We start from the raw sequence: 16453 nt of genomic DNA, 5'->3' as shown, positions 1-16453 counted from the left end.
TTGAATGAAATGACTACTTGCTGACAAGTGTTTTATTATGCTCGTAAAGCAAGGGATGCCTTTCTGTTAACTTGTGTGGGAATTCCATTATTCCACAGTATATTGTTGGGCAGTATGTTTGAACAGCCTGTCTCGTGCCAAATTTCTCCCCCGTGTCTGAGTTGATATCAATTTGTGGGAGATGAATATCCACTGTTTCAAGCAGGATTTATTTCAGCCAACTGCGCCGTCTCTGACCAATGTTTTATATAGGCCTTCCTATTGGCTGCGGAGACAAAATGTTGGTTGTTTTAAAGCTAATTTGTTGCAGTTCTACACATTTTGCCACGGTTTACACTGTGTTCTTATGCTACATACTTTATCTCGCTTAAGTTTACTCTGAATGTTTACCATCCTAAAATGTGTTATTTTCAATTTAGCAGTGGCGGCCCGCTGGCCTTGTGAAGAAAGGAATGGATAGCTCGATCCTCCCCTTCTGATAGCACTGTCTTACATATCTCTCTCTCCCTTTCATTGTTTCTCTTCTTTCTCTCTCTGCATTGACAAAAGCCTGGCCGGCGTGGATGCTTTTGTTTTGGTCTAGTCTAGACCTGCTGCGTGAGTGTGCGCGTGCAGCAGCTGTGTGGTGGTGAGGGAGGGATGTAGGGAAAAGGAGCGAGAGCAATAGATAAGGTAGCCCTTGGTTTGGTGGGGGTAAGCAGGCTTTGGTTCACAAGATCAGCCCGAAAGGAGAACAGCAAGTGGGGGAGGGGCAGGGTGTTATGGAAGGAGGGAGGGAAGAAGGGTGGTGTGCCAAAGGTGTGGAGGGAGAGAGAGAGAGGGAGGGACCTCAAGCTATTGATGGGGGAAAAGGGAGGGGTGGAGGGAGAGGGAGGGGTAACAAGCTGTGGGCTGAGACTAGCGCTCAATGAGGAAGCGAAACAGCCGAGCCATTTTCAGCGTTGAATAACCACCGCACGCCGCTTGCTGTGTGTGTGTTTGAGAGAGCGAAGAGCTACGAGAGAAAGGAAAGAAGCAAGCTCTCCTGGATATTTATTTTTTTACCGGAGCCCTCTCCTTCCTTTCACACTCTTACTGCTTGTGAGGGGGAGGCCCGGGGTGGACACACAATGGGGCTAGGAGCCTGTGGCTACTGGGCCGTTGTATTGCTGCTGAGAGGGGGAGGGGGTCGAGCGAAGGAGACCGGCACACACAGCTAACTCAGCCAGCCGGCTCCAGCCAGGCCTCAACAGGCTCAATCTTACCCCGCTCCCTTGCCCTTTTCTGTTTTTTTGTGGGGGTTTTTCAAGGAATACCCCTCACTTAAACCTGGATCAATGGATTAATCGTGTGTGGATTATTGTTTTCGATTTCCGATTTCTCTCTTCCTGTGTTTGTGGGATAAGGAGAGAAAGGGAGCCAAACTTCTCCTGTTTTCTTTTTTTGCTTTGTGTTGAGGGAAGCTTCTAGATGGATTACAAGATGCATGCTAAATCTAACAATCTGCTGGATTTTCAGACTCTGGATGCCCTCTTGGAAAAAATTGCACATTATTCTTCTGTATCTGTGAAAAGGTAACGTTTGGCAGATAGAGATTTTTTTTTAAGTATATATATATATATATATATATATATATATATTCCCTCGTGTTTCCCATTCAAGATTTTACTGAGCTACAGTTGATAGGAGGAAATCAGTCAATTTAAATAAATTCATTGGGCCCTAAACTTATGGATTTCACGTAACTGGGAACACGCATGTATCTGTTGGTCATTGTTGTCCTTAGCTTATACCTGCTTATAACCCCACTGCTACCATGGGGCACTCTGTTCACAACGTTGACATCAGCAAACCGGTTGCCAACCCAACGCCATACAAGTGGTCTGCGGTTGTGAGGCCGGTTGGACGTGCCAACAAATTCTCTACCGTAATTTAATGTTCATTTCTCTTATCTGGCAACAGCTCTGGTGGACATTCCTGCAGTCAGCATGCCAATTGCACGCTCCCTCAACATTTGACAGTGACAAAACTAAACCTTTTAGTTACCTTTTATTGTTCCCAGCACAAGGTGCACCTCTGTAATGATCATGCTGTTTAATCCGCTTCCTGATATGCCACCCCTATCAGGTGGATAGATTATCTTATCTTGGCAAAGTAAAAATGCTAACAGGGATGTAAGCAAATTTGTGCAAAAAATCTGAGAGAAATAAGCTTTATGTGCGTATGCAACATTTCTAGGATCTTTTCATTTCAGCTCATGAAACATGGGACCAACACTTCATAGGTTGCGTTTGTTTTTTTAATTCAGTGTACATAAACTAAGCCTACAGCTTACATTTGTACTCTATTAAGGCCACCTAATCTAAAATGTGGAACTGAAATGGAAATCTCCAGTTTACAGAGAGAGGTCTTTGTTTGTGGACATCAAATATGACCTATTAATGTGTCATTTTCTCTGAAGTAGCCTATTAGTTGAAAGCCTGTGGTAATCATTGGTTTCGGAGGATTGCATTGTTTGCCACCATTCTGCCAGTAACTCTCCTGAAGGGCGACAGGTGTGGGGGGTTATAGAGAGAGTGGGTTGTATTTGTGGCAGCAGGGCTATTTTCTGGGGGTAATGTATCCTGATTCCTGGAAATGCCTTGGTGAATGAATCGGCCCTGTGAGTTCAGCCTGTGAGGAAGGGAGGGAGAAAGAGAGCAAGGGGGTTCCTTTATCTCCAGTTCTCTGTGTTTTGTTTACAAAGTGACTCAGTGAATCGTATGTGAGCGTTATCACTCTCTTCTCTCCAGTCTTGGTGTGTGTTCTCCTCACCCCTTCGTCCTGGCTTTTTGTCCACTTTTAACAGATTATTTTGTGTATTGAAACTTTTTGCTCCTGTTGAGCACCACTCTGTGTGTTTGGTGCACCTAGATGCAAAGTCACAGATGAGTGTTTCACCACAGTGTTCTGTGACTTCGACCAAACACAACCAACCTGGTTAATGTAGGCTTGTCACCAGCAGCAGTGCATGTGTTAGGGTTGGCTGATATACTATATGAAAATATTGAGTATTGGTGATATTTGAACTTGACAAATCAAAACTGTGCAGTTTTATCAGTGTGTATCAATATGAAGTCTAAATTAATAAAGCCTCTTTTTTTTTTTGTCATATGTATTTTTTTAATGAGAAGGCAACTATACTATCATAAATAAGCACAGTGGAATTATTTTTGTCATCAACAATGCACAATGATAATATCACATATCTGCAATATTTGGAGTAGCATATCATGGAATAGGTCTCCCCAAATATCGCCCAACCCACGTGTGTGCGCATGCGTGTGTGTGGTGTTGAGTCACTCAGAGGAAGCCTGCTTGCCTCTACAGAGCCCCACAGCACACACAGCCAGTAGAGAGAAGGAGGACTTTGAACAGTCAGACATTACGCATGCTTCTGACTCAGATTGGCTCCCTCAAAAAAGTGGGTTTAGGTTCCATGAATGGCATGCCAGATGCGTGCATGAGCCTGCATCCATGTAGGTGAGAGCTGACGTGAGAGTTGAGGCAGTTTGCCTCCCAAATGGCACTGCCTCCCTGGTCCACAGTAGTTCCATATGTAAGGCAGGATTCCCCAACTGGTGGTCTGCAAGTGGTTTTAATTTGGCCCCCAAGTTTCCAAATATTGTTGTTGCATTTTCATTGTTGGAAATAAAAACACCAGGAAATCACCTACAATTGATTTTAATTCGGCAGTTAACAAGGTTTGAAATAATTGTTTTAGTCAAATATTACATATGTTTGGGCTTCTTGTGGTCAATTTGCAGTATACTAATTACTTGTAATTATGTTCTGGCCCCTTAACCATCCCCTCAATACAAAAATGGTCCCCCGGCTGAATCTAGTTGACGATCCCTGATGTAGGGAATGAGGCGTTATTTGGGACAAAGACGTAGCCTAAATCTGGCCAGGCTGACCGAAAGCATGCTGTGCCCATTACGGACCCCTACTGGGTGAAGATGTGACGGTTCACTCCACTGTCTTACGCACAACATACTTTAGACGGAAAGAGTTAAAAATGAAATAGGCTAGACCCATTAGTCTATAGGCTGTGTATTTCCCTCAACTTCATCAAACCAATAGTTTATTTATCCAATGTTTCAGATTTTTGTGGCATAAATAACTAACTACAGTTTGTGTCCAAATATGAAATTCCAGAATGATGAGTACTTTTGATTGCCGACTGCTGGGTCTAGCGCACGGTTCTGACTGTCTGCCTGGTTGCCGACCTGCCTATACTGTGCCCCTCCCCTCTCTCCGTCCCTCGCTAGCTTGCTATGAAAGATGCGAGTGTTCTCTGAAGTACGGCAACTAACCAGTCTCCTCCGTTCCAAAAGTAAAGAATCTTAGGAGTCGATTGAATGTTAACAGGTAGAAATGGTGGTTGACACTGGGAGTTGATGTGCAAGGAGTCATGGAATCAGTTATTTTTGGAGTCTACTCTCCACCACTGTCATCACTGTTTAAGTTGGAAAAATGGCAGAGGAAGGCAAGTGACAGCAGTGAAGTCATGTTTGGCAATACTGTGAAGTAAAATGAGAAGGAAATGCAAACTTTGCGAGGTGGAATTGAGGTAAAGTAATAGTAGTACAGGTGCAATGCTTAACCATCTGAAACAGCTGCACCGTAAGACCCAAACCAATGCTGGCAGCAGCACCGCTGCGTTGTGAATTCACATAAGGAATTTTTGTGGAATAACTATGTAAAAATGTGTTTTGCAGTTTAAACATCAACTTTCTTTGTGGCCACTTCTCTAGTCACAAGTAGTCCACTTTTTTTTTTAGCCATTTGGGACCTACTTGTAGCTGCATGTCTCTTACTGCACTGTTGTATAGAGTGGGATCCTCTGGCCTACTTTCCTACTGGCTGCAGCTACCTCCCCTCCCCAGGTGTTTTTAAATGTTTTATTTGACCTTTTATTTAACTAGGCAAATCGGAACAAATTAATATTTACAATGATGACCTAAACCGGCCAAACCTGGACGATGCTGGGCCAATTGTGTGCCGCCCTATGAGACTCCCAATCACGGCCGGTTGTGATACAGCCTGGATTTGAACACGGGTCTCTGTAGTGATGCCGCGAGCACTGAGATGCAGTGCCTTAGATCGCTGCGCCACTCGGGAGGAAAACGTGAATGATTATTTACTTTCTAGATGGAATAGATTAGCCTAGTAGATACAGTACATCTATTTTGTAACCTGACATGAGGTGTGTGTCCCTCAAATGGCATCCTATTCCCTATGACGCTAGTCAAAAAGTAGTGCACTATATAGGGAATAGGGTGCCGTTTAGGACAAGATTTCCCTTTTCAAGTGACAGTCACTGATAGATCCTGATTTCCTGGCTACGACTAGGCCCCTTGATAACCAGAGCCGCCTCCTCCCCTCTCTCCCAACATTCCTCGGCAGTCTGTGGTGATCTATGTCCAGGTCAACTGTTGTTCCAGAGCCCAGAGCGGTAGGGGGTATGTGGTAAGACACGCACATCGGTAGGCAGGAAGTCACAACTCTTGTTGGAATCTGCATCTGCTGAGTCATATTTACAAAGTGCATCAGAGTAGGAGACAGTGCTGATCTCGGATAAGGTGCCCCCCATCCATATAATCGAAAACTGATCCTAGATCAGCACAGCAGCACTCCGACTCCTGAGACTTTTTGTGAATACGGGCCCTGGTGTTGATGCCCTTTGGACCGCAGCAGGAAAGAATCAGAGCGATTTATGTATTTATGCTGTTTTCTTTTGAAGTGTGGTCGTGTAATGCACCAAGACTGAGCCCCCCTCCCCAGTGACGAAACAGTTTAATCGCAATGGATGTGTTTTGGCCATCAAGCATTGGTCAGCCATCAAGCATTGGTCAGCCATCAAGCATTGGTCAGCGGCTTTGTCAGCATCTCGATTAGCCACTTCTATTCCTGGTGAGATTAGTCTTTTTGACATGTTACATGTCCATTGTCTGTTGGACTACCAGTCTGAAAAGGTTCCTGTTGCCAATTGAAACCAAACGTTTTGCTGTCACTTATGTGAAGTAGGAAGATGAGAATGGACCCAAGTAGACCTGATTAGGGAACATGTCTCAAATGGCACCCTATTCCCTATAGTGCGCTACTTTTGAACTGGTCATAAGTAGTGCAATACATAAGGAATAGGGTGCCATTTGGGATGCAACATATGTGTAAAAGGGGGGGAGGAGGGGGGGCTAAATAAACATCTCTTCAAACATGGGAAACTGCAGTAAAATCTGGTGAAAACCAACAGGACTTGTGTGGCATCTTTGCCTGAGCTAATCGTGTTTGCTCTGCATCTTATCTGGTCAAATAGGTTCAGTCAGCAGTTAGTTGAGGGTTTAAGTAATCACACTAAACTAGACCCAATAGTGGAGCAATAGCACACAGTGGGGATAAATTGTGTACTTTGTACTGTGTGTGTGTCCCTGGATTCCCTGATTGTTGTTGCCTGGCTTTTGTGAACCATCTGGTGGTTATGTTTGTGTGTGCTGGTATACGTCGGCAGATTCCTAGTCCCAGAAAACACTCCATCCCGGCCCAGCCTGTTGTTGTGGCTAGCTAGAAGCTACCTAACGAACACATTGCTACACTCTGTCCCTGTAGAGGGAGCCCTCCTGTCTGTCCCTGACCTGTCAGTCTGTACTTGCCACAGACACCTCCCCAATATCTGTCCTCCTCCTGTGTCTAGGAGCTGGGTGGTGTTCTTCTGTTTATAACAGGGAGGGAACTGTCCTGGATTTGTCCATTATGTCCAATGAGGAGATTTTAAAATGTTTTCTGCCTGCCCTAATGAACACGAACGACCCTGTTCTTTGCGGAGGGGACTGTCAGTTTCTTCCTTATGTCTGCTGCTACTGCTGCTTGGTCCTATTGTCTGTCCCGGTCAACTTCTTTTGTACCTCCACCTCAGTTGAGCACACACACTGTACAACTCACACTGTCTGTACCACCCAAATGTATTGCCAGAGGAGCCCCAGCTTCTCCCTCCTTTAAAGTTGCATGGTACCAAAGCCACCACTGTCGCAATCTGCTTTCCGCTAGGGAGTTATGTGGATCTTTGTCTCTTAATGCAGGCTGCTATTCGGTCATCAGCAGCAGCTCTGTCCTGTAACATGTCTAGCATTATATTCAGGAAGTTTGTACTCTGTTATAAGAAACGTTCAATTAAATGTTTTGGGTGGTGCTTTGACCCGAGTGGGAAGGCAAGTAGCAGACAAGTTAAAATTCCTCTTTCCTGTTGTCGTCCCATACAGAGGTCAGTCAGTCAGTGTGTGGGTGTGTTTCCTCCAGGGAGGCCTTGGCAGTGATCATGTGCTTGGTTAACTGCTAATTTATCAGAAAGGTGACTCATCAGGAATGTGGTTAGTTCGAGTGAGGTCCACGCAACTGGCCAGAGTTCTAAACTAAAACCCCTCATGATCAATAATTTATGGTATGGCACATTGCTACACTTTGCTTTGTCTTTGTACTCTGTCTCCAACACACTGGCCTTGTGACGTAGTAGCCTGGGAGGGGCAAGGACAAGAAGGGTAGAGGCAAGATGAGGCATGGGAACACTGGGTTCCACCAGCAGCCAGATGATGCCAAATGTACCACACACACACACACACACACACACACACACACAACACAAACAACCTCCCACATCCTGAAACACTCCAGAGACCAGATATTTCCAAGGAATGGGATAGTCTGTTTCTTACCAGGGACCCGCATAAACCATTACAGCAACACACACAAGCCCTGCCAAAACCCCAGTGATGACCTAACCACTAACCCACCTCTGATCTCTCTCACACACACACACACAGTGTTGGGGTCAATTTCAGTTCTAGTCCATTCAGAAAGTAAACCATAATTGGAACTAGTATAGTTTCAGTATAGACCTTGAATTGACAGGAATTTAAATGGAATTAACCCCAACCCTGACAGCCTTTTTATTTTTATTTTTTGAGTTTTATGAAGGTCTGGGGGGGGACCGAAGGCCTGTGTCCCCCTTTTGGACTCAAGAGATTTTTGCGTTTTTGTACACCTTGTAACTGCCATTTCCTCCAATCCAGAGCAAAAATAATCCTTATATTTTTTTTATTTTACACAAAGTGGAGCAACGCCTCTCTTACATTCTTTGGGGAGAACCCTGAAACCTGTAAGGTCAGAGCTCAGAACAGGGATGGTTGATCTTCCTGCAATGCACCAACTCACAGAACACATCTGGTTTAGGTGCGGTAATTGAATGTGGGATCATGATGATAATGACGACGCAGGATTTTTTTGTGGGTAGGTTTTGGGGCATGATGGTAGCGCTGGGATGATAAACCGAAAATTAGACACACATTGCCTTCCTCTTACTGACGCATTTAGCATACGTTTTGTAATTTTATGTGATTTTAGTTTCCCAACGTTCTTGTAGATTGTTCTAAAACCATTATTTGTTCAACAGTAATGGCCTGTGCATTATGTTGATTCCTGCCATGAAAGTGTCTGCCTGTTCTTGTTTCGCTGTCGGCTGCTGTATGAGCGAGCCACTCACACCCCTTCCCCCGCTGCACACGGAGAAGGGGGAGATGCATCGTGAGAAGCACAACCATATGACCGTTGCGCAAAATGCAATGGCGGAGAAAAATACAGTTTTCACAGCAACTACTGTATTAGTTATAGTTATAGTGAGGTGTCATGTCTTTCTGTGAGTATATAATTTAGTTCTCCCCTTTTTAATATTGCGTTCATGGCACCATTTTACAACCGGAGTAGGGTGTGGTAGCCTATGGTTTTGATGTGCCCGCAGAGCACGCCATTCGCAGTGAAGCCTATCAAGTAGCCTAGGCCTAGCACTGGAAAGTTTTTGGAGTAGCCTACATTTACTGATTAGATTAATCAAGTTGCCTATATGGCTATATAGCAACACTATCATAGTTAGAGTTAGCAATCTAGCTAAGTGGGTTTTTTTGAGTTCGCACTTGCTCATGTTGTGAATAATAGGTCAATATGGTCAAAGATTCTGCAAGTTCTCTGAAGAGGCAAAAATACACCTGATAATTCTGGGTCCTATTTTTGACAGGTTACCATCAAAATATAAATTATGCATTTCCTGGATATGTTAGATGAAATAGGCTACGATCTCAGTTGTCTTACTTTAATTTGCTCTAACTGTTGTGTTCCCATGGAAAGCCAGGTTTTTGTTATATCTGTGTTGTCTTGTTGTGGTTAAAATGTCACACGCTGAGTAGAATGGGGAAATCCCAAAACATTTAGGAAACTACAGTACTCTACCCGCAAACTGTGCAAACTGGACTGATGGACTGTACAGAATTTAACTAACATTTGTTGCATAAACGCATACATTTTCCATTCTAAAGAAAAATCTGCTGCTGATGGAGCTCATAAGCTGGGCCTCTGAGCTGACGTTTGTGTGCGTGAATGTCTGTGGTGTATGCACTATGTAAGCACCTGAGCTGAGCCATAAGGGAGACTAGATATCTACCCTAATCTATATCAGATTGGGGGGCAGATTGGGGGGGGCAATGTAACCTATGTTTTTGCCACCCCACTGGTTCTGCAATGACCTACTAATTAACAGTATTCTGACCCCTTGACTTATTCAACATTTTGTTACGTTACAGCCTTATTCTAAAAAAATTTTTTTTTTAAATCCCCCTCATCAATCTACACATAATATCCCATAATGACAAAGCAAAAACAGGTTTTTAGAAATGTTTGCCAAAAAAATTAATAATGAAATATCACATTTACATGTGTACTCAGTACTTTGTTGAAGCACCTTTGGCAGTGATTACAGCCTCAAGTCTTCTTTGGTATGACTCTACAAGCTTGGCACACCTGTTTTTGGGGAGTTTCTCCCATTCTTCTCTGCACATCCTCTCAAGCTCTGTCAGGTTGGATGGGGAGTGATGCTGCACAGGTTTCCTCCAGGCGTAACGCTTGGCATTCAGGCCAAAGAGTTCAATCTTGGTTTCATCAGACCAGAGAAACTTGTTTTTCATGGTCTGAGTCCTTTAGGTGCCTTTTGGCAAACTCCAAGCAAGCTGTCATGTGCCTTTTACTGAAGAGTGGCTTCCATCTGTCCACTCTACCATAAATGCCTGATTTGTGGAGTGCTGCAGAGGTGGGATAACTTTCCATAAGGACAACCATCTCCCCAGAGGAAATCTGGAGCTCTGTCAGTGACCATTGGGTTCTTGGTCACCTGCATGACCAAGGACTTTCTACCCCGATAGCTCAGTTTGGCACAGCAGCCAGAGTCTTGCTGGTTCCAAACTTATTTTATTTAAGAGTGATGGAGGCCACTGTGTTCTTGGACCTTCAATGCTGTAGAAATGTTTTGGTACCCTTACCCAGATCTGTGCCTCGGCACAATCCTGTCTCGGAGGTCTACGGACAATTCCTTCGACCTCATGGATTGGTTTTTCCTCTGACATGCACTGTCAACTGTGGCACCTTACATAGGGACCTTTCCAAATCATGGCCAATCAATTGAATGTACTACAGTTGTTGAAACATCTCAAGGATGATCAATGGAAACAGGATGCACCTGAGCTCAATTTTGAATACTTATGTAAATAAGATATTTCTGTTTTTTTAATTTTATATACTTTAAAAAAAAAATGTGTAAACTGTTTTTGCTTCGTCATTATTGGGGATTGTGTGTAGACAGAGGATTTTTACATTTGAATCCAAGGCTGTAATGTAACAAAATGTGGAAAAAGAGAAGGGTTCGAAATACTTACTGACTCCACTAGGACAACTTTAGATTTCACTATCTCATAATCTAATGGTTTTGAATTTTTCGAAGGTTAAGCAGTGGTGTTCTCTGTCTTCGGCCATGCAGGGCTCTCGCAAAAGTGATGTCCTCGTTGTGAAATGATCAATTTTACTCTATCTAATAATGGCCATATAGACTGACTGTTTAAAGCAAAACTACCTAAACTATTGCTGACAGTGAACCTGAACGATCAAAATCAAATCAAATGTTATTTGTCACATGCGCCGAATACAACCTTACAGTGAAATGCTTACTTACAAGCCCTTAACTAACAATGCAGTTAAGAAAAATACCTAAAAAAATAAATAACAAATAATTGAAGAGCAGCAGTAAAATAACAAAGCGAGACTATATACAGGGCGTACCGGTACAGAGTCAATGTGTGGGGGCACCGGTTAATTGAGTTAAAGTGACTGCAAATTAAATATATTGTAAGCCCCCTTAAGCAGGTAGGCTATTAGCCTGATGACATTTCTCCGGTAGTTAACGTTTTTATTAAGATGAAACAATTTTCAACAGAGTGGATAACAGTAGCCTACCTAGCAAATTACATATGTTGGATCAATGGCTGTCACTTATATGCAGTTCGAAACTGAAGGAGAGGACTCATCAGTTGTTACAAGAGATTCGATTTTGAGAAGGTAGAAAATGTAATACAACGTGAACCGGCCATTTGTATCTTAAACATTTTGAATCGGGGACCGATACATATTGGTGAATCGTTACCATGCCTTTCGGAGTTTAGCAGCTGCCGAGTCACCCACAGAGTCACCCACAGAGTCACCCACAGAGTCACCCACAGAGTCACCCACAGAGTCACCCACAGAGTCACCCACAGAGTCACCCACAGAGTCACCCACAGAGTCACCCACAGAGTCACCCAGAGTCACCCACAGAGTCACCCACAGAGTCACCCACAGAGTCACCCACAGAGTCACCCACAGAGTCACCCACAGAGTCACCCACAGAGTCACCCACAGAGTCACCCACAGAGTCACCCACAGAGTCACCCACAGAGTCACCCACAGAGTCACCCACAGAGTCACCCACAGAGTCACCCACAGAGTCACCCACAGAGTCACCCACAGAGTCACCCACAGAGTCACCCACAGAGTCACCCACAGAGTCACCCACAGAGTCACCCACAGAGTCACCCACAGAGTCACCCACAGTCACCCACAGAGTCACCCACAGAGTCACCCACAGAGTCACCCACAGAGTCACCCACAGAGTCACCCACAGAGTCACCCACAGAGTCACCCACAGAGTCACCCACAGAGTCACCCACAGAGTCACCCACAGAGTCACCCACAGAGTCACCCACAGAGTCACCCACAGAGTTGCAAAGGGGAGGGTATATTACTGGAAACATTCAAAGTTTACCAGTAAACTACCATTCATTTTGTTAACTTTTAAAGAATATATGCAATTTTATCATTACATTTATTGGCTTTTTTTGGGTACTCCAGGTAATCACAGCTGTCTGTAATTATCTCTGTCCCTCTGTGGCTTTATCACGTCTTTAAAATATATAGATATTATTACTTTTTTACAAAAATCTAATCTTTTTTTTAAAGCTGTATAACATAATCCTAAATATATAAACCATTAATTTATTGAATACCATTGTGGGTTTCAGTGTTCTTTTTTTTTGCACACCTTTTATTTTGTCTTTGTTGTACATGTTTTAGGACCAAACTGATGGCAGTTGTGAAAAAAAGACAGTTGGAAGAGCTATTTTCTCTTGAACCTGACAGTCTATCCACTAGAAGCTCATGGACAATATGGGCACATATAGAAAAATGTATACAATATATGAAAAAGTTATTCAAGTATAAATGACCAAAGTGGCAATAGATTACCTGTTACTTACCAAAATGAGTGAAGATTCCGGTAACTGGTAAATTAGAGGGAGCTTTGCAACCCTACAGTGGGGCAAAAAAGTATTTAGTCAGCCACCAATTGGGCAAGTTCTCCACTTTAAAAGATGAGAGGCCTGTAATTTTCATCATAGGTAGACTTCAACTATGACAGACAAAATGAGGGTGAAAAATCCAGAAAATCACATTGTAGGATTTTTAATGAATTTATTTGCAAATTATGGTGGAAAATAAGTATTTGGTCACCTACAAACAAGCAAGATTTCTGGCTCTCACAGACCTGTAACTTCTTCTTTAAGAGGCTCCTCTGTCCTCCACTCGTTACCTGTATTAATGGCACCTGTTTGAACTTATCAGTATAAAAGACACCTGTCCACAACCTCAAACAGTCACACTCCAAACTCCACTATGGCCAAGACCAAAGAGCTGTCAAAGGACACCAGAAACAAAATTGTAGACCTGCACCAGGCTGGGAAGACTGAATCTGCAATAGGTAAGCAGCTTGGTTTGAAGAAATCAACTGTGGGAGCAATTATTAGGAAATGGAAGACATACAAGACCACTGATAATCTCCCTCGATCTGGGGCTCCACGCAAGATCTCACCCCGTGGGGTCAAAATGATCACAAGAACGGTGAGCAAAAATCCCAGAACCACACGGGGGGACCTAGTGAATGACCTGCAGAGAGCTGGGACCAAAGTAACAAAGCCTACCATCAGTAACACACTACGCCGCCAGGGACTCAAATCCTGCAGTGCCAGACGTGTGCCCCTGCTTAAGCCAGTACTTGTCCAGGCCCGTCTGAAGTTTGCTAGGGAGCATTTGGATGATCCAGAAGAAGATTGGGAGAATGTCATATGGTCAGATGAAACCAAAATAGAACTTTTTGGTAGAAACTCAATTCGTCGTGTTTGGAGGACAAAGAATGCTGAGTTGCATCCAAAGAACACCATACCTACTGTGAAGCATGGGGGTGGAAACATGATGCTTTGGGGCTGTTTTTCTGCAAAGGGATCAGGACGACTGATCCGTGTAAAGGAAAGAATGAATGGGGCCATGTATCATGAGATTTTGAGTGAAAACCTCCTTCCATCAGCAAGGGCATTGAAGATGAAACGTGGCTGGGTCTTTCAGCATGACAATGATCCCAAACACACCGCCCGAGCAACGAAGGAGTGGCTTCTTAAGAAGCATTTCAAGGTCCTGGAGTCGCCTAGCCAGTCTCCAGATCTCAACCCCATAGAAAATCTTTGGAGGGAGTTGAAAGTCCGTGTTGCCCAGCAACAGCCCCAAAACATCACTGCTCTAAAGGAGATCTGCATGGAGGAATGGGCCAAAATACCAGCAACAGTGTGTGAACCTTGTGAAGACTTACAGAAAATGTTTTACCTCTGTCATTGCCAACAAAGGGTATATAACAAAGTATTGAGAATTTTGTTACTGACCAAATACTTATTTTCCACCATAATTTGCAAATAAATTCATTACAAATCCTACAATGTGATTTTCTGGAAAACATTTTCTCATTTTGTCTGTCATTGTTGAAGTGTACCTATGATGAGAATTACAGGCCTCTCTCATCTTTTTAAGTGGGAGAACTTGCACAATTGGTGGCTGACTAAATACTTTTTTGCCCCAATGTATGTCTGACAGAGATGCTAATGACTGTCTTTTTCTGTCTGTCCCACCCGCTTCTCCTAGAGAGCCTAGTGAGGAGTGCAATGGAATCATCGGTGCTCTCTCAGTGGAGTCGTCCGCGCCGCCGTCGAGACTAAACAGCTGGTGTCCCGCGGCCTCCGCCGCCCCTACCCCAACCCTTACCCCTGCTCCAGCCCCTGTGCCCGCGCCCCCAGTCACCTCTGCAAGAATGGGGGACGGCCTGGACGCAACCACAGTGCAGATGTCTTCGTCGGGCAGCAGTAGTAGCAGCCAGGGGGGGCAGCCCCAGCCATCCACCTACGTTCCAACCGTGCCAGAGTTTAACCCGCCGCCCCCGGAGTACATCAACTCATCGCAGCCCAAGCGGCAGACCAACCAGTTGCAGTACCTGCTGAAGGTGGTGCTGAAGACCCTGTGGAAGCACCACTTCTCCTGGCCCTTCCAGGCACCCGTCGATGCTGTCAAACTCAACCTGCCGGTGAGTGTTGTGTTTCTGCCTGGCTGGCTGTTGTGTCTCACTTATATGGACTAGAAAAGGAGAAACGTACGACCTGAAAATAGTCTTTGAAAGTTTATTTAATTTAAAAGTTGAATTCACTAAATATTCTTCAGAGCAGGGTTGGAGTGTAGCCTGCTTTAGACCTATCCTGACTACCCATCCACATTGCTCTGACCAAACGACTAGTGTTTCTTCCCCACCATGAGTCTGGGTTTGCTTTTCTCCCTGGTATTTTATAAAATGACCTTTCTGATTGGTCCCAGATACAGAAGGGTTGGGCCAGAGCCGTTATTGGCTTTGATACAACGCCCCTCATTTTGACGTCAGCACAAATTTTGGGGGGTGGCAGTTTCAGACTAAATAAATGTATGCAGTGGAATTAATTTCAGGATGAATCATCAGGCAAATTAATTGCATTTCTATTTATCAAATCAGTTGTAGACCAACAGTGAAATGCTTTCTTAACCTCTCTGGGACCGTTCGGGACATGAGCGTCCCACCCCTCAACAGCCAGTGAAACTGCAGGGCGCCAAATTCAAAACAACAGAAATCCCATACTTACAATTCCTCAAACATAGAAGTATTTCGCACCATTTTATAGATAAAATTCTCGTTAATCCAACCACCGTGTCCGATTTCAAAAACGCTTTTCGGCGAATGCACAACATATCATTATGTTAGGTCAGCAACCAGTCACAGAAAGCATTCAGCCATTTTCCAACCAAAGAGAGGAGTCACAAAAAGCAGAAATATAGATAAAAGTAATCACTAACCTTTGATCTTCATCAGATGGCACTCATAGGACTTCATGTTACACAATGCATGTATGTTTTGTTCAGTAAAGTTCATATTTATATCCAAAAATCTGAGTTTACATTGGCGTGTTACGTTCAGTAGTTCTAAAACATCCGGTGATTTTGCAGAGATTCACATCAATTTGACAGAAATACTCATAATAAACATTGATAAAAGATACAAGTGTTATGCATGAAATTTTAGATCCACTTCTCCTTAGAGCTACCCCTCCCGGATCCAGGAGAATTGTCATCAACTGACACTAATTAGCATAACGCAGCGGACAAAAAATATTACTAGAAAATATTCATATTCATGAAATCCCAAGTGAAATATAGTGAAACACAGCTTAGCCTTTTGTTAATCACCCTGTCATCTCAGATTTCGAAATTATGCTTTACAGCCAAAGCAAGACAAGCATTTGTTTATGTTTATCAATAGCCTAGCATAGCATTATGTCCAGCAAGTAGTAAGGAACTTGGTCACGAAAATCAGAAAAGCAATCAAATTAACTCGTTTACCTTTGATGAGCTTCGGATATTTTCACTCACGAGACTCCCAGTTAAACAGCAAATGTTCATTTTGTCCCATAAAGATTATTTTTATAGCCGAAATACCTCCGTTTGTACTTCACGTTTGGTTGAGAAATCCACCGGAAACTGCGGTCACGACAACGCCGAAAAATATTCCAAATTAGATCCATAATATCGACAGAAACATGGCAAAAGTTTTTTATCCTCAAGGTGTTTTTCAAATATCTATTCAATAATATATCAACCGGGACATGTGGCTTTTTAGTAGGAAAGAGAGAAAAAG

At 43.6% G+C, this 16453-nt stretch overlaps 1 protein-coding gene across 1 annotated transcript in view; it reads left to right on the top strand.

Annotated features, from left to right (window-relative positions):
* Positions 1 to 923: 923 nt before the first annotated feature.
* The window catches only part of LOC112235614 (bromodomain-containing protein 4), a 40601-nt gene continuing 25071 nt past the window's right edge, over positions 924 to 16453 (top strand). Inside the window, 2 exon segments of the mRNA XM_042317352.1 lie at positions 924 to 1553; positions 14386 to 14821. Of these exon segments, the coding sequence (XP_042173286.1) occupies positions 1450 to 1553; positions 14386 to 14821 (540 nt within the window). The 5' untranslated portion in view covers positions 924 to 1449.

The sequence above is a fragment of the Oncorhynchus tshawytscha genome, unplaced genomic scaffold (assembly GCF_018296145.1).
Source record: "Oncorhynchus tshawytscha isolate Ot180627B unplaced genomic scaffold, Otsh_v2.0 Un_contig_4474_pilon_pilon, whole genome shotgun sequence".
Lineage (NCBI taxonomy): Eukaryota > Metazoa > Chordata > Actinopteri > Salmoniformes > Salmonidae > Oncorhynchus > Oncorhynchus tshawytscha.
Note: the sequence above shows the minus strand (reverse complement) of the source record. Positions and strands in the feature narration are given on the sequence as shown.